At 32.5% G+C, this 20106-nt stretch overlaps 2 protein-coding genes across 3 annotated transcripts in view; one reads left to right on the forward strand and one right to left on the reverse strand.

Moving 5' to 3' along the window:
- The window catches only part of CTNNA3 (catenin alpha 3), a 1378877-nt gene that overhangs the window by 421048 nt on the left and 937723 nt on the right, over positions 1-20106 (forward strand). The window lies entirely within an intron of this gene.
- Positions 1351-20106, reverse strand: part of LRRTM3 (leucine rich repeat transmembrane neuronal 3) — a 157677-nt gene continuing 138921 nt past the window's right edge. The window contains exon 3 of the mRNA XM_006915589.3: positions 1351-3492. Within this exon, the coding sequence (XP_006915651.1) occupies positions 3283-3492 (210 nt within the window). The 3' untranslated portion in view covers positions 1351-3282. The remainder of the gene's footprint in view (positions 3493-20106) is intronic.

Genomic DNA, 20106 nt, shown 5'->3' on the forward strand with positions numbered 1-20106 from the left:
CTTGTGACTGTTCTGCATATTTACAAAATGATATGTTAAGAAATCTATGACTTGCTTGCTGTACTTTTTGAACTGAGTGTTAATGTGAGAGCTGAGTAGCTCACAGTAAATTTATTTAGCCCATATACAGAGAGAGGAGCTGGGTGAAATTGGGGTTATGGAACAACATGGCAAACTTCTTTTTTTTTTCATTCTGTTTACTATCCCTGGAAATTCTCTGGCTCTGATCAGAGAGAGAAGGCTTTTAGTATAGTGGAAAGACTAACAGGCTCTGAATTTTGAGAATTGTTCAACTCCACCAACTATTAGCCCTGTGTTCTTGGTTGTATCTCAACTTCTTTGAGATTAATGTGTCTTCATAGGGTTGTTTGAAGACAAAATGAGATAATTTATGTGAAATGTAGTTTATAAACCTCAAAAACACTGCATAACTTTATTGTTTGCTGCAGCAACTGCTATTATTATAACCATACTGGGTCAAATTCTGCATTTTTCAACTCCAAACATATAAACATTTCTCCACCAGGTGAGCAATAGACAGGAAGGGAGACATGGGAACAGGGTGGCTAGGCAGAGGAATTGGGAGATTACTGAATGCTGAAAAAGATAGGTTAGAAATAAAGATTTTAGACACAAATATATAAATTGCAAATATATAATAAAGATTCCAGACACAAGCTCCTATAGCAGGTTTTTACCCCCTTCCACTCCCTGTTCCTGTACATGGCTGAATAAAAATTAAGCAGAACTGAGTTTAATGAATAACCCAGAATCTTCCATTTTTTCTTGTTAAAGATCCTTTGGGTTTAATTTCAAAATATGAGAAATCTCAACACTCTTAGTTTATTTGGCTCTTACTGTAATAAGTCCTTGGAAGCATAGAGCTATGGTTCCAAGATGACTACTTCTATTTATAATTGTTCAGTTTTGATGAACTTAAAATGTTTAAGGAAAAAAAGTGGTTTGTTTCAGAAAATCAAGCGCATACATCTGTGAAGCACTCTGGAACCTAAAAATTTTAAAAATAATTTATCAATTTGAAAATGTCTGGAAATAGGTATAAATTGCTTATTTATGCAAATTAAACACTGCTTGAATCTTTGCAAGGCCAACTTCTAATGAAAAAAATTGCAAATGATATATTGCTTTACACAATAAATAAAATTTTTTTGCATCTGATTTTAGATCTACAAAAAATGAATTTATAAATAACTATCCTCTACATATTTGCTAACTGTGCAAGGCAGATTCTCAATTTAAAGATTAAGAATACTCTGACAATAATACATTGCAAGGAAATTAGAAGTTGGAAAAAATAAAGATTAAAATTAAACTTAAAATGACAAAAAATTTTTGAATATCAAATAATTTATCAAAATATGTTACAAAATCTGAGATGCTAGTTGATACAAATAATGTGACATTTAGTTTCATTTAAATTAGTAAGAGTTTGCTTCTTTCAACATTTTTTTTCTTTCTGACTATATTCTCAACAAAAATTTCTCTCTATTTTTTTTAAGTTCCTTCTTCTTGATGCTAGTCTTAAATTTGCCATGATAAAACTGGACTTTTTGTAGATGTAATTTCTTGAGAAGAAATAGAAATATTAAACATTCAACACTAATTTTGACAATTTGTTTTCATCATAATTTTTGATTGACCCATAATGTTAGATTGACTATACTGAACCTCTTTTTGATGTCATAAATATAAAATGACAACATAGAAAAGGACTTTTTCTAGTTCAACAGCAACCGAAACTTGTAGTTTTATATTAAAAAACACACAGCAGAATGTGCAAATGCCATAGATAAAATAGTAATATTTTCAAACAGTAACCCGTGTCAAGAAAACAAAAGAAACAAGTTGATTATTTCAGCTTCTGAAAAGTCAGGTAGGTATTCATAATTTGATTTGAATTAACTTTTTAATGCAATTGTATAATCAATATATAACCTGGGGTGGTTTCAAATTACTCTGGGTTATTTTTTGGATAATTTATGGATGGCAATATAAACAATTTGGAACATATTAGCATGTTTACAGTCTGCTTGAATGATAAAGCTCTCCACCAGGGCTCATTTCTATATTGACTGCTTCTTCCTGAGGAGAGAACTGATGTGGCACACAGAGATAAAAATTTGTATATTCCATTTGAAATGCTCTCAAAATATAGCCTCGCATTTCTAAATGAGAAGTTGTCTTAAAATCCAGGCACATTTTGCACTGACTGATAGTTATTTTTAGGTAAACCACTTTGAGTTAATTAGGAGAAAAATTGCTACTGTACAATTATGCTCTATCCTCCCACCTTGGCCTGAAAATTATGACATGTACCAAGTTTTTGTCACTGGCAGCTGCACCTTTTAAGTGTATCAAAGTCTGTTGCTGTGGTTACGGCCTTTGTTTCCAGTGATGTTTTGTCCATGCTTCCCCCCGCCCACCCTTAACAATGGGTTACTCAAAAGAATGAAATAATGAGTCATTCATTCGGAAATATTTTGTTAAAATATCCCTCTTTATCATTACATTTCACTGCTTAGAAACTAGGCTGTAATTCAAGGCAACAGTTAAGTCTATGAAGAAGTGTTAAAAAAAACTTTGATTTTTTTTTTTTTCATTTTAAAAAAAGCCTGTCTATGTAATTGAAGAACTTCTTACAAGTCTCAACAATTAAACCCTTTTTGGTTAATGTATTATTTCTGGAACAAGTAGATAAAATTCTACGCAGTAAGCATGATAAAAATCGTGCATGTTTCTCACAGCACAGAATTTTAGAGTCAAGGTTTCTGGGCACAAAAGCAGTAACAAAGCAGTCCCTACAAAACTGAGTAACTCTGAATAACACAAGAAATAATTTTTGTTAATTTAAAATTTTAGAAACTGAAAAATGTAAAGTTTGTAAAGTAAAATGTAATTAAATTATGGTACTGTACATACCAGTTGTTTCTATAATTGAGATTTTACAATATGAAAAATACATTAGCTCTGTACAGTTTTACAAGTAGGTAGGATGAGTTTTGGAAAAAAAGATTTTTTTTTTCAGGGTCAGACTCTGTTTAAGTCAAAAAAAAATACTGCACAACTTAGCTAATTACAAAGTGTAGACTTGAAACAATTCATGTCTTCTTTATTTCATGAATCAATCTTGGATTTTTGTTTATTTTGACAGGGGATTTTTTATTTTGTTTTGTTTTTAGAGTCCACAATGAACAAATCTTCCTCATTTTGTCCTTGAGGTTACAAAGTTTGGAGGCAACCCTTGGCTACCGATTAGCTCAGTTAAGCCAGCTGCTGTTTATGATCACTGATTCGGCCAGCTGTTGTGATTGTGCTCAGGTCCAGCTCAGTCTCTAGGTGTGTTTCCATCGTATCTTCCTGTGCATTCGTTTCAAAGGACTTATGAGAGAGAAGTTCATGATGCACCCCACAGTAACTTATTGTGGGCTGGTCGTATGCCAGAAAGGTTGACACATTCATTGATAAAGGTATCTGGGGAAAAAAATGACATGAGAAAAATCAGTTATAAATAGATAGACAACTTTGTGGGCAAGATTTGGAGACTGAAGTGCCGACCTGACTAACCTTTATGGTTACACCTGTATCTCAAATGTCCCCACGTTATCCCACTAATGTCCCTCATTCACATTCTAGCAACACAATGCAACACTTTTAAAGCCTGGAATGAAGCTGCTCAATTCTTAACTAGAACTTTCAGATAAATAGCCTAAGTAGTTCTGAAAATGCTAAAAGTGTTAGTGGAAGAGTCAGAAAAACACTTTTCCTCATTGGAGTAAAATTGTGGTTTTAGAATTAAGAAAACTATTACTTGTTTACGTATTATATTGGAATGCCCCTCCCCGCCTGAGTTTCTGATTCAGTTGGTCAGGAATGCGACCTGGAATTTGAATTTCTCCAAGTGCACATATGATGCTGGTGTTTATTCACACATCATACTTTGAGAACCACTGCAGAAGAGAATTGTCTAGGAAAGTTATTCTACTCTTCTTACCCAATAACTTCTCAATATTTATTTCAGCATGAGGATTCTTTGAAACTTCATGTCTGTAGTTTGGTCCATATATCTAAAATTTAGGATTTAGAGAACTCCCAGACAGGTCTAAAAAGCATAAATGGATGATGTTAATTTGTTAATTTGAAAGAACCAGTGATCTATATAAGGAAGGAATTCCCTTGCTAGATGAGGCTTAATGAAAGAAAGCAAGTTCTAAAGTTGTAAGGGAGAAAGCAAGAATGACTATTATGAGCAGAAGAAAACTTACGTGTTAGAGATGAAAGAGTAGTCTGAAATATAGTCAGATGTCAAACTCTAGAGATTATTCTCATGTTTTTCAATAAAATAAAAATGTGCTAAAAAGTAAGCAGATTTGAGAAGCCCTTACCCGTAATCTCTATTTAATATACTAATTACTAATTCATGTTGTGAATTGCTTTGTACAAAAACTTCTGCCATTCTTATTTCATGAACGGATAGAATATATTTCTGTTTGAGCACTTCAGACTAACTTCCTTTCTGATTTCAGCTGAGATTAGAGCCCAAAGCTAAGAAGACCAGAAGGTCTAGGTTTTATTTTTATGAGCTCATTCTTTGCTTTGTTCTTTTCTCCATGCATTAGAATCCTCTTTGCCTCTTCTCTTTCCATCTCAACCCTTCCACCCATTTTTACTTCTTTAATAAAAATGGGTTGAGCAAATTCTTCTTTTTCTCTTAAATAATAGTATTCACTGCTTTGAGATTATTATTTGTTTTTAATATGAACATTTCAATGTATTGAATATGTAGGGTTTAGTCCTTGGAGATAAATATAATACAGTTTGTTCAATTAAATTCCTGAGTAACTCTATCTTTTATGTGGATTTCTTTTTTTTAATTTGAAGCATACAGTTATCTGATACATGCATAAAAGTCATACACTTCAAAAAATATAGTCAAGGTGATTGAAAGATCATAAAGAAAATAATATGATACTTCCACAGATGCTCATTTCAAATAAGTAAGAATTCTTGTTGTTACAGATGAAATAGCACACATAGCTAAAATATAATATTATGCAAAAGTAATTGTGCAGCACAAATAAATTTGAGTTACAGGAGAGAATGAAATAGAACTGTTTTGAGTACATGAGTTTTACTTAGCTTCTGGGTAATCAATGCGCTGTAATATGTATTGGTCATATATTGGTGGGATTTTATATATTTGTTTCTTATTTGTCATGGAAACTTATGTGTCATATGTGCTACATCATTCCTGGCTTACTTGGGATTAACTCTATTAGTAATTTATAATTTCTATGTTGATGAAACATAAAAAATAATAAACCACGATACATTTATTCTATGTGTATGTATACACACACACACACACACACACAATTTCCTGCTTGATTTAATATCTAGAGGCTGCTGATACGCAGAATGTATGTCCTGATTTGAACCATATCAGTTGTTAGCTCTCATTATTTATTAAAATATCCCACATATTTTCTTTAGAGAGTTTCTTATTTTTGGATATTAGTTTAGAACACCTAACCCTGTGTTTATACTTTTTGAATGTCGTCATATTTCTCACATTTTAATATTTCTGAAATTGAGATAGTACTTATAATCAATGTGGATGTTCAACATGTACTTTCTTCCCTGCAGTTGAAAGTGATGCTTGAATATGATGACCTCTTAATATTGAGAAAATAACAGTAAGAAGTATTAGTAAGTAAATTTTAACAGGTAACCATATCTGAATACAACATCACGGTAGATTTTCCTCAGGTTGACTTAAATGATTATGAAAATCTAAGAGTTAGCAATGGATATATTCATATGTGTATTTATAGAAAATCACATACATATACACACAATATATAAACATATACATAAATTTGCATATATGTATAATCTTGTAGCCAATTACTTACGATTTCAAAATTATTTAAATCAGGTATGAAAAATGCAGATTATGGTGATATATTAGTTTTGGACAACTATTACATATTTGTTATCTGTCTAAGATATCTATGTAGATCACACACACACACACACACACACACACACATTCAGTGCCTGGGTAGTGTGGAGAGGCTATCCACTGACATTAAACCAACAACTTGAGGTTCAGATAAAATCTATTTAAATTCCTTGTTGTCACCAAGTCAGTAAATAAAACAGCTCCTTCTTCCTCACATAACCATCAAGTGATCTTGTGCTCTTTGTTTTCTTTTCCCTTTCCAGTCTGACCTTGCTGTTCTCTATGCACTCTGCCCCTCTCTCCATTTTTACCTGATTCATATTAATAATCTGAAGCAAGGGAGGCACCAGCTATGCTCTCCTGTATAGATAGAGTGGTCAGCAGGACAGATATAGTTTATGCTTCTTGTTCCATTTTGAGCAATAAATCACTTAGTTAACCTGCCTGAAGATGATTCAAATATGTTTTTTCATAAAACGAAAATGAACAGCAACCCTAGGTGCCTGAGCAGCTAGTCAATATGGTTCCAGGAAGGGCAGTGGGAGATTTAAATCTAATAAGGCTCTGATTCTCCAGACCTTTTGTTAGAGGCTCTATTTAAAGTGTGTATAGCAACCATCCAAATGGGAAACTATATTTGCAAGTGATGCCTTCGATAAGAGTGTAATATCCAAAATATACAAAGAACTCATACAACTCAATAACAACAAAAAAAACCAAATGATCCAATCAAAAATGGGCAGAGGTCTTGAACAGACACTTCTCCCTAGAGGACATACAAATGGCCAACAAATATATGAAAAGATGCTCAACATTGTTAGCTATTAGGGAAATACAAATCAAAACTACAATGAGATACCATCTCACACCTGTTAGAATATCTATAATCAACAGGACAAGTAATAACAATTGTTGGAGAGGATGTGGAGAAAAAGGAACCCTCATACACTGCTTGTGGGACTGCAAATTGGTACAGACACTATGGAAAACAGTGTGGAGGTTCCTCATAAAACTAAGAATTGATCTAGCATATGATCCAGCAATCCCTCTACTAGGTATTTACCCTAAAGACTTGAAAACCCATATCCTAAAAGAGGGATACAATAAAATATTCCTTGCTCAGCATCTTCAAAGTGTGTTTAAATGATCTCATGGTCATCATGAATGTAGAGTTATACAAATAAATAGTAGTCTGTCCATGTTTTCAGGTGTTAGAGGGGAGGAAGTAGGAGATGGTAATGAGTCGAGGGGATACAACAGGGAAAATAATAAAAGCCCAAGAATTTTCCATATGGAAGGTATTAAAATAGCAGACAAAGGGGAAGAGAAAGAAAAAAATTAAAGAATCTGGGAAAGAGAAAACTCATGGACAGAAAAGTAGATGGGGTAAAGGGAATCAAATATAGGGGGGGTAGAGGGAGGGTGAAGTGGATAAAGGGGATCAAATATATGGTAGCTGAAGGAAACTTGACTTTGGGTGGTAATGACACAATAGAATATGTAGATGTCAAATTATAATGTACACCTGAAAATTATATAATTGTATTAACCAATATTATCCTGATAAACTTAATAAAAAAATTTAAAAGAAAATAAATACAGTGTCCATAGAATCTTCTTGTCATATCTTTCAGAAAGATAACAGTTTCAGTGTATTTTAATATAATAAACTCGTATTTATAATTACTTTTGGTTTCCTTCAGTCTGTTAGGTCATTGTGTTCCAGGAGAGCTAATTATTCTTAAGGCATAACTTATAGAGATCCAGAGATTTGGAAACTTACTCCCCAGAAAGCAATATTATCTAGAGTCTGAGCTATGAAATTATTTTATACTATTCTAATGATGAGAGGTAGCAGCTGACCATTATTTAGGAAATCCCCCTTAGGAAGAAATTCGATTCTGCTAAAATAATTACTATCTTGACATCAATGATATCTGCATAAGCAGTAATTTTCCAGTGTCTGTCTTAACATCAATGATATGTACCTTTTACATATAAAAAATTTATGAAGTCAGATGAATAAAAATAATTCATTATTAATGGTCTTTTTTTCCCATTTATATATAATTTCGAACTTGTGATTTTAAAGGGAAAGACTAGCTTTCTAAAGTTTCCAATTTGTGATTAAGTAAAAATGGTCATTTAAATCTTATATTCATTGCATAAATAATGTCTATGTATATATGTGCATATATACCAAAATACATATGAATTGCTCATATTCTATTCAGTTGGTTATAAGGCATTTAAATATCTCTTCTGTTGGATAGCAAGGATTATTTTAAGTACAGTACTATGAAGAACAGAAAATGACAGTCCATTTTTGAAAAGGAATAATAAAAAGGCTGCTTTTTCTCTCTCTAGAGTTATAAAACATAGGAAATGTTCACTAGTTAATTGTTCTTTCTGAACAGAGTTTTTAGAAAGTGTAAATATTACTACAGATTATTGTTGAGCAGAATGCCTATGCTGTTCTCATATATCACAGGGGAAATTCCCCATTTTTATAAGGCCAAATGTTATCTAGCAAGTGTTCGACTTCTGTAGGTGGTTTGAATGATAATACATTAGGGTTTTTGTAGCTATTGTTTCAATGAACTGCATATAGTGAGAGAAACAGACTTACTTTATAAAGGAATTCATATTTTGAGATGTAGCCCTTATCCCTATCAAGACATATGTTTCTCCATTTCTTGTTGTAATTCAGAGTCCTGTTATCTTTTGTTTTTCATCTACTAAACTTAATGAATTTTTGTTTCAATTAAGTTTATTTCTACCTATTAATATATAAAAGAAGATAGAGGAATTATAATATTTTTCAAAGAAATAAAGGCATCGCTCAGAGATTTTGTGGGCTTGGTTCTAGACCACAGCAATAAAACCAATATCATAATAAAATGAGTCACTCAAAACTTTTGCTTCCCCAATGCACTATACTATAGGGCATTTTACACTATACTATAATTGACTAAGTGCACAATAGCATTATGTCTAAAAAATAATGTAAATGCCTTAATTAAAACTACTTTATTGCTAAAGAAATGCTAACCATCATCTGAGCTTTGAGTGTGAAAATGGTGCCATACGCTTGCACAATGTAGGGTTGCCACAAAGCTCCAATTATGAAAAAAATGTAATATTTGCAAAGTACAATGAAACAAAGCACAATAAAACAAGGTATGCCTATAACATTTCTATAATTCATCTCTAAATTTGTCTCAAACTGAGCTCATCATCTCTAGATCCAAACTGGCTCTTCTTCTCATAGCCCCTATTTTATTATGAAGAACAGAGACCAAGTTAAGTCAGTTTCGCTTTAAGTCTGATGCTTTCCTGCCCCTTGTACCAAATGTCCTGGTATTTTAGTTACTTTATTGACATTGACTGATGTGTATCTTTCACATGCACCCACTTTTTTCATCTCTGTTGCCATTATCTTGGTTCAATATATCACCTTGTTTGCCTTAGTTTCTGCGTGACTGGTGTTCCTGATCAGTAGAGTTGCAAATAAAACTAGACATTTGTAAGTTTATTTCTGGAGAAGATTATGTTTTTATTTAAATATAAGCAACATATAAAAAATAGTGAATGTTTTTTTTTTCATTTTATTGTCGTGTCTGAAGCATTAGTGTCTTTGGAAAGAAGTGGGATTTGAAATATACTTTATTCTGGGAAATTAGCTTCCTTAAATATATTATTTCATATGTATGTATAGATACTTGTGAGTATACATACATATATACAAGTATATATGTATATACACAGGTACACGTGTATGTATCTGTATTGTGCCATTGCCTATAAAGTTCTTAACTTAAAAAATGTTTTAATTTTTTAAAAATGTGCTTGCTAATAACTTTAATTTTTGTCCATCTTAATGCCTCCACTTTGTTTTATTTACATAGGCTGAGTTCCAGACTAGCCTTGGATTTTTCTATGATGTATCCTATTTGATGTGTTTAGGGGATTTGCTTAGCAGCATTTGTTTCAGTCTTAGCAAACACTAGCTTCGGGTACAGAGGCTGGAGGTTTTACTTACAGTCAAATAGTAAGCTGTGTCTCTGATATTATTTGACTAATATTAAGCTCTTGATGGAAAACAAGTTTCCTACTGGCTGGATTCTCATCTTTAAAATTTTATTACTAATCACTCACTATTTTGATTTCTAAGTATTGAGGCAGTTGATAAAATGTAAATTTTATATGAGGAGAAATAGTGTAAGCAATGAACACACATCAGCCTGATTCCCTGACAGAACGTCAAAGTCAGCGACCTTGGGTCCTAATTTAATTTCTTCAGGATTTCTGCAGTAGTTTCTGTGCCTAGCCATCTGAGTAGCTGTGGGCATTTGATCCATACCTGCCTTGGAAACATCTCTAACATCCTCCTCATTATCATCACTATCACTCGTTAAGCATTTGCTGTGTGCTAGCTACCCTGTTATGTGCTGGACCTAGGTCATTTTACTTAAATCTTCCAAGGCTGCTGTAAGGTAAATATAATTACCTTATTTTATAATCGAGAAAACTGACTTAGATATTTTAAGTAACTAGTTTAATACCACTCATGTGCCGAATTGCAGAATTGGTGGCCTGTCTTCCTGATCACTACACTTTACTGCCTATTTATTCCTTTATGTAACCCACATTGGCCCTGGAGCCTAGAGAAGTGAACACAATATAGTGTGTCTGATACTATTTAAACACCAGTTTTCAACATTTGGATCTTATTTAGAGCAGGGTGAATGCTGTGATATCCTGTGTTAGACAATAGCTTTATGATACTGCTTTGCATATTGGGTCTTCAGGAAAGAAATGTGGTTTATCAGGGATTCATGATGCGGGTAGATAGTGACAGCTCAAAATCAGACCTCTGCTTTTTACTAAACTCGTATTGGCCAATACAAAGTGTGAGGAGAAGGTTCTAATCTGGAGAACATTCTGTACTGAGACAGGAACCTTACATATACTCTCAGATACACATATGTGTAAGATTGTTTAGGAAGAACTTTAGGATTTTAAAGATAAATTTTTGTGTTGACTTAGAAATTGGTAGAAATTTTTTCAGTTAAATGATGTTAGTTTTTCTTTTCAACAAAAGATGCAAAAAGTTAAAAAAACTCAATTTGTAGTTTGATTATTTGTTTTATATTAAACGACAACTTGTTTTGATTTCTTTCTGTATGCAAAACAGTTATAAGTAGGTGCTGAGGGACAGCATGGCTAGGAAGGTGGAGAAATAAGCATGAATAAGACATAATTTCTGTTCTCTGGCAAAATCATAAACTAGTGAGGCAGACACAAATAATACAAGGAATTGAAGGCAATAAACGGGTGGGCTAGGAGATAAGTTATTACATATAAGGAGTTATATATATGTATATGTATATGTATATATTATCCAATATATTACATGTATTTATATATCCATCATCAATCAGAGCACAGTATATATATTTGTGTGTGTGTACTATATATACTCTGTTTTGACTGGATGATTCCGCTAACTATATCATTCATCCTTTGTGAGTGCAATATGAACTAGCCATCTTTCTTGTTTGGAAACGATGTTGTTATTTTCCAGATGTATTGGAGAGAGTCAATATTGCTGAGAAGTGATTCAATATTTGCTTTTATAGACTCTCCCACAGAGATTATATGTTTTACTCTGAACCTAATTTATTTGTTTGACAGGCATTCTATCTCTTAAAACTCTTTAGCAATCTAACAGTTAATTTGTGTGAGTACAACAGACTGTTGAATCATTAATTTTAATTATCTTGATTCTACTAGTGATTTATTTTTTTAAAAATGTTCAGCAAGTACTTAATTAAGAGTTTGAATTTATGTTATGCTACCTTTAAACTTAAACAACTAGCTTTTTAAAAAATATTTTCAAATTCTTAGATGTAATCCGGGCCTTACCACTCAATTTTGGTATTTTCTTAAGAGCTAAATTGCCAACAAAAGTAACAATTGCTCTCCTGAGATCACAAGTATAGGATAATAAGGCAGGAACTCAATATGATTTTGAAGGTTTTCGAGTGCCTATAACTTGAGAATAATGTGAAAGAAAACATTGTTGGCAGGAGGATAATGATTCTTCTAGTGCCTTTTGTGTGAAAAGTACATTATAGTGAATTCCTGCAGAGTGAAATCATAATGTGAAAAAAAATTGAGTTTCATTTGAAAGGTCATAGTTCTCCTTGCACCAAAATACATTTAGAGTAAAATAAAATCCTGAATTTTAGTAGCTTGATGTGTGTCTTGCAAATTTGTAATCTCAGTGGTGCCCCCGCTCAATCTAAGTAACAGGGAGAATCATAAAATGCAGGACATTTTATTTTTGTAGTTTTAAAAAATGTATCTTAAATATTTAAATGACAATGACACTTGTGTATGTATTTTATTCATTATAGAACAGTTTGTTTTTATTTTAGTTTTGCAACAAGAAATAAATAGTGGTCAGCTATAAGCATTGTTCACATGCTTATATCTACAAAACTAAATAGAAATATTCATTCGTTAATTTATTCGCTGCAACAGAGATTTGCTGAATGAAAGATTTGCTGGGTCTAGTGCTGTACTAGATGCTAGAAATACACCAGGTCCTTGTCTTTGAGTCTTCTGGACAGAACATAAACCATTCTAAAACAGGGGTTCTCATTCCTGTCTAATACTTAACAAGTGGAAAATAGAGGACTCCATGTAGGAAGAGTGTTTCTCTTTTCTCAAATTGGCATCTCTCATTTACTCACTCACTCATTCACTCTTGTTCTTGTTCTTTCTCTTTCTAGAATTATCAAGGCACTTTCTCAGTGCTACTTTCACATTATGTATATTTTGAAGTTCTGTCTTCTGTGGTTTTTATTTGTGTATATATTTTATCTTATATTAGGCCATAACTTTCTTGAGTGCAAAAATCTATTACTAATAACATTTCTCTATGTCTTATATTATTTCACATGGTCCTTAAACATAGTAAACATAATGTTTTATTATGTAAAGTATGAGTTATAAATTTAAAGTATATAAAATTTTAAAAATAATATTAAAAATAAATATTCTTAATTTGGTGGTTTTTCCTTTAATACTTTATTTTTCCTTTGGTGCTATGTCTTTTAATACCTTCCACACCTGTGTTTTTCAAACTCTTTAGTGCTCCCTAGAAGCACAGCCCATGATCTCTGAGAGTTTGGTGCACCTGCCAAATTAGTTCCCTAGTAATGGATTCTGCCCTGATTCTTTCTGTGTTAACCTCTGTTTTATTTTTGTAGTGCCGGTGAAAAGTGATGTTTCTCTTTTACTGAGGCAAAGTAAAATGTCCCAAACTGTTTTCATTTACATGCAAATCTTTCTACACAGCCCAATGCCTGTTAAATTGGCACTGTTGCCAAATAAAGTGATGGAACCCAAATTGAGACTATGGCTAAAAGGCCCCACTAATCTTGATATGTTTTCAAATCTCTTTCTTCATATTGCTGTACAATGAGATGTAGTTGATAATCAGTTTGAAAACAATCTTCTTTTTCTTTTTCTTAGATATTGTAGTTACAATATTCCTCTCAAAGATCTTGTAATGATGGTAATACAGCAGTATATATATTTATATATTTATTTTATTCATTTAATTTTATTTTTTAATTAAATTTGTTGGGGTGACATTGGTTCATAAAATTATATAGATTTCAAGTGTACAATTTAATAATACGTCATCTGTGCATTGAAATGTGTGTTCACTACCCAAAGTCAGATCTCCTTCCATCATCATATATTTGACCTCCTTTGCCCTTATCTATTTCTCCCCCTCCCCCATTTCCCTCTGCTAACTACTAAACTGTTTATGTCTATAAACTTTGTTTATCTTGTTTGCTTGTTGCTTTGCTTTCGGTTTTATAAATGGCCAACAGACATATAAAAAGAAGCAGTTTATATTTTTAATCTAAGTTTGTATAAATCTGTGAGAATAAAAATCACGATTGTATTAAATACTATAAGATAAACAACAAATAACAGTGTTTGGTACTTTTATAGAAGTAACAGAGAAAGAACTCTCTGTATCTATGACTAAGAGGGCATTTTAGTTTCATAGGGAGGCTCTATATGGGATTTCTCTGAACATTGGCATTTATATTTGGTTTCCTGTCATGATTTCTGATGTACTATTTGTTTTCCAACTGGCTTTTTCATTTCCACTAGCTTATTGTAGTTTCAACATTCTTCATAAAACAGGCTCTACTTTTTGACATGCTGATCTAGAGAGCTTGTCCTGCTTTGGTAGGACTTCAATATTCCATCTTTCTTAGGGGTTCTCATTCCTGTCTAGTACCTAGAGAGCAGCACTTCAGGATTCTCTGAATCCTAATAGTTGTCTTCTAGTCAAACAGGATTTCAAATGTGATTCTTTACTGATTAGCATTTAATTTCTCTACAACTTTATTATTAACTTAACTCAGATTTTGGTTGAAATTATGTTTAAACTAAGTAAGATGATATTCTATGTACATCTGCTGAGGTGGATAAAAATCTTGCACATGAAGATTTAGTTTAAATAACACTTTCTTTATGAAAACCCCTCAGATGAATTTGATTCTGTAGTGATGAGCTCCAGCTATGAATTTCTTCAGAATTTATGTATACATAAGTATCAGTGTGTATCAGTGGATCATCTATCCATCCATCTACTCATCCATCCATCCATATTTATATCTACCTGTCCGTTATTGAGTACTCTTGGAATCTTTAATGAACAAAACCAATTCTCTGATGTCACAAGCAAGTAGTTGTAAAACATTATTTTTCCTGGGTGGGTGGAGGTATGTGTTAGGGTATGGTGGGAGGGAAGGTAAAGGTATTCTGTGTTGGTGTGAGACTTTGTTTAGATAACACCATGTATGAGCTGGCTAGTTTGGTCTTGTTTATGTTGACATATTTCGCTTATATTATCTATCTATACTGTAAATTTGATAGAGAATAAAGACTTATTTATGTTGACATATTTCACTTATATTATCTATACTGTAAATTTGATAGAGAATAAAGACTTCTTGTGGGTCATACAGGATTGTGTATTAGTAAAATTTTGAAAATTCTTGTTAATGGAAAGACAGGCAGGGAACAGAATTACTTCTCACTGTTCATATTTATATACTTATGTTTGTAATGACGCTATCCATAAGGGATGGATACATATATACAGTTAATCTAATTTATTGTTTCCAATTTTTATGTACAAATATGAACTTTAAAAAAGGTGAGTCCTGGTAATATAACTTTTATTATAACATAGTAAAACAATTCACACTGACATTTAAATTAAGATCAATTTCTAAATTGCATTAGCACGTATAGGTGATATGAAGGGTGACTGTCTTGGAATGACTGGAAGTAATGTTGGGGGTAGGGAGTATCTAGCTCTTCTCTGTCTTTTACCTTCTCAGTGTATTCTTACTTAATTTTAGTCTCTCTCTCTTTATTTCAAGTTACACCTAACAGTTAGAAATGGTCATTTTCTAGAGTTCATTTTCTGTTACTTTAATTCATTGAATATGTCTTTAGTTTACTAGTAATAATAAACAAGCTAAATGGTTTTATCTTTGTTCAGTGTTATGTGATCAACCACAAATATATGCAGATAATCTTTTCTCAATTGTGACTTTGATCAAACTAATTAAAAATAAGCTACATAAAGAAAAAATGTGAGATGTTATTTCTTAATTTTCTATTTTGTTTCATTAACTACCGAGATTTGATATCGACTCTTTTTAGAGTCGATATCAAATAGAATAAAAAATCAAAATGTTTCAGTCCTTATTTGAGCAGTAAAACTCAAGCCTGAGGTTGTATAACAATCTTCACTATCATGAGGATAACCTACTCAGAAAATATGTTTCAGCTCCTTTGAACATGACTAGACATTCATTTATATTTATAAATATAAAATAATACGAGATAGTTTTAGAGTTTTTATTATTGTTTTCTTATTGTTAGGTCCTATAATTTATACTGCTAATCAGTAACCTGAATGACAAAAAATTAGTGATGAAGAAACAAATTAAGCTTATTTATAGACATACCCCAGATAGATTCTGTATGAGATATAAGCTTCTCTGTTAAAATTTTATTTTTATACCATTATGGATAGTATTAATAATTCATCATTTTCATTGTTATTTCAGTATCTATTATCAAAGAATCAATGTATCTATTATCAAAATATCAGAATTTGAATGGAAGAACTGATCATTAGTCTTATAAAAATAAATGATTAGGGAAATCCAATGTAAAGGTTAGGAAATCTAATTTAATCTAAGGAGTCAAAATGATTTTTAATTTTCTTGTGGCTACTAATGAAGATGTTCTCACTTGAATGAACCTTAGAGTAGGATTATAGATTAATTTTTAAATTAATATATCTCTTAATATCTGGTTCTCTGCCCTCAGATTTAATTTTAAAATCTATTAATGAGATTCTGATATTATATGAAATAATATAAGCATATTATATATTACAGATAATATATGATATGTAAACCTATTGTATATAAGCGTATTTTATGTGTATAAGCATCATATATATATTTACATCCAAGTTGTGTGTGTATGTCCATGTATATATGTGTATATATACACATTATCATACGTTACCATATATATGTACACACACACATGCACATACATATGTACATAGCTTGGTAATTTTTTCCATCAGAAGAAACTAAGAAAAGGTTAGTGACTTCCCCAATAGGAGTGTTTTTGGTATTTTCTTCCCATTACTTTTCCTCACTACTATTTGTGGAATTCTCGCTCCAGTCACAGATTTGTGCCAAATGTTTGAGGATAATTCAAGGAGCAATAGATAAGAGGACAGATTGCCTACTATCTCTGAACTCCTATAATTATTCAGAATATGTGAATAAAATTTTAAAATAATAAGTAAACGAGACTAGTTATGAGTGTGGATGCAAAGACAGAATGCTTTCAGTATATGATACTTTGTGCTTGTTAATAGGGAAAAACTGGAGCCCCTGATTCTACTTTCTCCCTGAGAAATTTTGTCAAAACAGGACAATTCTTATTTAAATTGGCACTACCCTTGGAAAATGATTATATTCTCAACTAAATTTATCATCTCTCCCATCCTAATAGAGAACTGATTAGATTTTTCTTGCATTTTATTTTTATACTTCTCTCCATATGTTTTTATATTTCCTTCAATTCTTATTTTTTAAAAAAAATATTTGTAGATTTTGTAAGTAAATCAGACTCTTAGAATATGTAATAGAAAGCATCTCAAATGCCTATGGGGAGAACTAATGTATTTTAAATGACTTATTTATTTTTAATGATTTCCTATTTTTTTTTTATGGAACACAAAATTGAGACACATATAAGAGACAGGATAAGAGGAAAAATGTTCAGTTTCTTAATAAATGTACTAGATTCTTATTGTTGAGCTCTAATCACTACCTCATATTTGAATAATGCAGCTTTTCTCAGCTTCTTCTGATGGAAAAATTAAAAAGTTTAAGAACAGAAAACTTCTAGAAAATAAGAGCATTTCAGGTATAACTCAAATGTCATTAAAATTCCAAGGACATTGTTGAAATATGGTGAGGTAGACACTGAAAAGTAACAGTGCAATAGGGTCATTCGGTTTTAGGGATGGGGATAGCAAAAAGAAATAAGACTATAATTTTTAGCACTGAGACATTTCCCAAATGTAGCCCCATGAAAGAATATTGAAAAACTTATTGGTCCTGTGCTAACTATTACATTGATTCTTTGTTTCTCATGGTGTGCTCAATGAAAAGGCCGCTTTGTGACTTATATTTGTGTCATGGTGCTGGGGTTACATCTTAGATCATTTATTTTTACTTGAGGGCATTAACAATGTGGTTTTGAAGAAAAGAAGAATCCTCGTCTAATAAATTGGATAGCTCCTGCAGGTATTTAAAAGGATTCAAAGTTCAAGAAGTTTAATAATGCAGAAGTCTTTATACCAGGATGCTTAGTGGTCCCCTGAGCACACTTGACCCTCCTGATCCTTAGGTGCACACCTGTTTTATTGTCAGAACACACAGGTGGCTTCTGTTGGAAAGCATGACTGCAGCAGAAATGCCTTCCTGGTTCAGTGTTTCAGTTACACTCCTATTTATGAACAATTAATATCGGAGGTAGATGGCTCCTAGTCACTAAAATCTGGTCAGTCTCTTAACTTGTAATATTGTGGTCCATCTCCTGGTCTACCCAGGTTAGAGGGTGCTTCTACCAGTTCTAGGACTGCTTTCTGATCCTTAAAATTTCTTTCAGCACTCCAATTGTGAAATTTTCTTCCCTATGCTGATGCAGAATAGATGTGTTATTTTTATCTGGAAAAAACATGTATTTTGGGGAGGAAAGTCCCTTCCTAGAAATAATATATTTCCACCTCATTCCTTTAGGGATTTGTTTTCCTGTGGGCTAGCTGTGTTCCTAAGAGGACTGTGGGATAATAGAGAATTTAGGAAGAAAGAAAGAAATTCTCAACTTTATGGTGCAGTAAATGCATTTCTAGAGACTGGGGTCTTGAGTGTAGCCCCTTTCAAAATCTGCTTGGGGGTTTAGGGTTTTAATCTTATCCCATGAGTAACACTGATTAAGCATTTTCTACCTTGCCAATTAGCTCTCCCTTCTGCTCAGTGCTGTAGTGAAACCACAATTTGTGCCATGGAAATCACCGAGGCAATAAATCCAGCATTTATGACTTTAGTGCATTATTGAGAAGAGAGCACAGAGGACTATAAGGGAGCAAGCAGTTGTTCAAACCAACTAATATCTTTGATAATTAATAAATGTAACAGGGGAAATGAACAGTAAATGAAGGAGTAACTAATCTAATTTTTAACTAAAATGCAGCATAAAATTCTCTGGTTTGTTATTTAAAAAATTCCCTCCATAACATTGAAAGAAAACCTTTTGGTTCTAAGACTGCTGACTGCGATCTAAATGACATTGCAATGGAAAAAGGATTAATGTGCTCCATGTCATCTGCAATTACTCTAGGTCCCATTTAAACTGCTGCTCAAGGTAGTCTAAGTATTTTTATTTACTGAACACTATCTAGGTTTCAGGAACTGTGCTAGGTAGTGATAATTAAAAGATAATTGGAGCAAGTTTCTGTTTTCAAGAAGCTCCCAATAGCAGAGGGATCCATTCAAGAAAACATAAATAGGGAATAAGTTCAGCCATTAATGGGATTTACACTGGCCTCAGAGGAGGATATGACCAGCTATGTTAGTCTGGGGTCAAAAAAGGCCTCAGAGAGAAGACTCCTGAGCTGAGTTTTGAAGGAAGCACAGGAACTCAGTAGGAGAAAAATAGGAAGACCATTCCAGGCAGAAGCACAGAAGCATGAGATAGCATGGCTGGTCCAGGGGTCTAGAACTAATCAAAATGGCAGGAGCAAATGATGGATATGGAGGAGCAGCATCAGGAATACATATTGGTTATGAGAATACAGAAAAATGGTAGGTGAGAGATGATGAGGACCCAAAGTCAGGTACCAGGTGCTAGTAATGGGGATGGAGAGAAAGGGTCAATCTCTATCACATATAGGTAGATGACCTTGGGAAAATTAATTAACCTCTCTGAACCATAATATTGGTGTTTGTTAATTGGATATAATAATTCCTACCTTACAGCTTTATTGTTAGCACTGAAGATAATATGTGTGTTTTCTGGAATAGTAAGTTCTCAATAAGTGAGAGATGATTATAATATCATTCCTGATGGATTGAAACAGTCCATTATGTCCTTGGTTCTTTTTCTACATAGTTCACTGCTTGTCACTCATATCACTGTTCAATATATAGCTGAAATGAGCTCAGAGAATTAAGCATTTTTTAAATGCTTCTGCCAACAGTCATTTATTCAATAATTATTACTTATTGCCATATTAATTTATAGTTGAGATGAAATCAAATTGAAGTGCTCAAAAATTTATAAGCTCTGTATGTCAGAACTGAAGGAAGGAGAGAGAAACATTTGGACATTATTAGAATGGTTGGCTTATTAGTGGAAAGTATCATAGTTCAAATATCAAATAAACAGCTAAATAAAAAGGACTGAGAATTCTAATT

Source organism: Pteropus alecto, unplaced genomic scaffold (genome assembly GCF_000325575.1).
Source record: "Pteropus alecto unplaced genomic scaffold, ASM32557v1 scaffold155, whole genome shotgun sequence".
Lineage (NCBI taxonomy): Eukaryota > Metazoa > Chordata > Mammalia > Chiroptera > Pteropodidae > Pteropus > Pteropus alecto.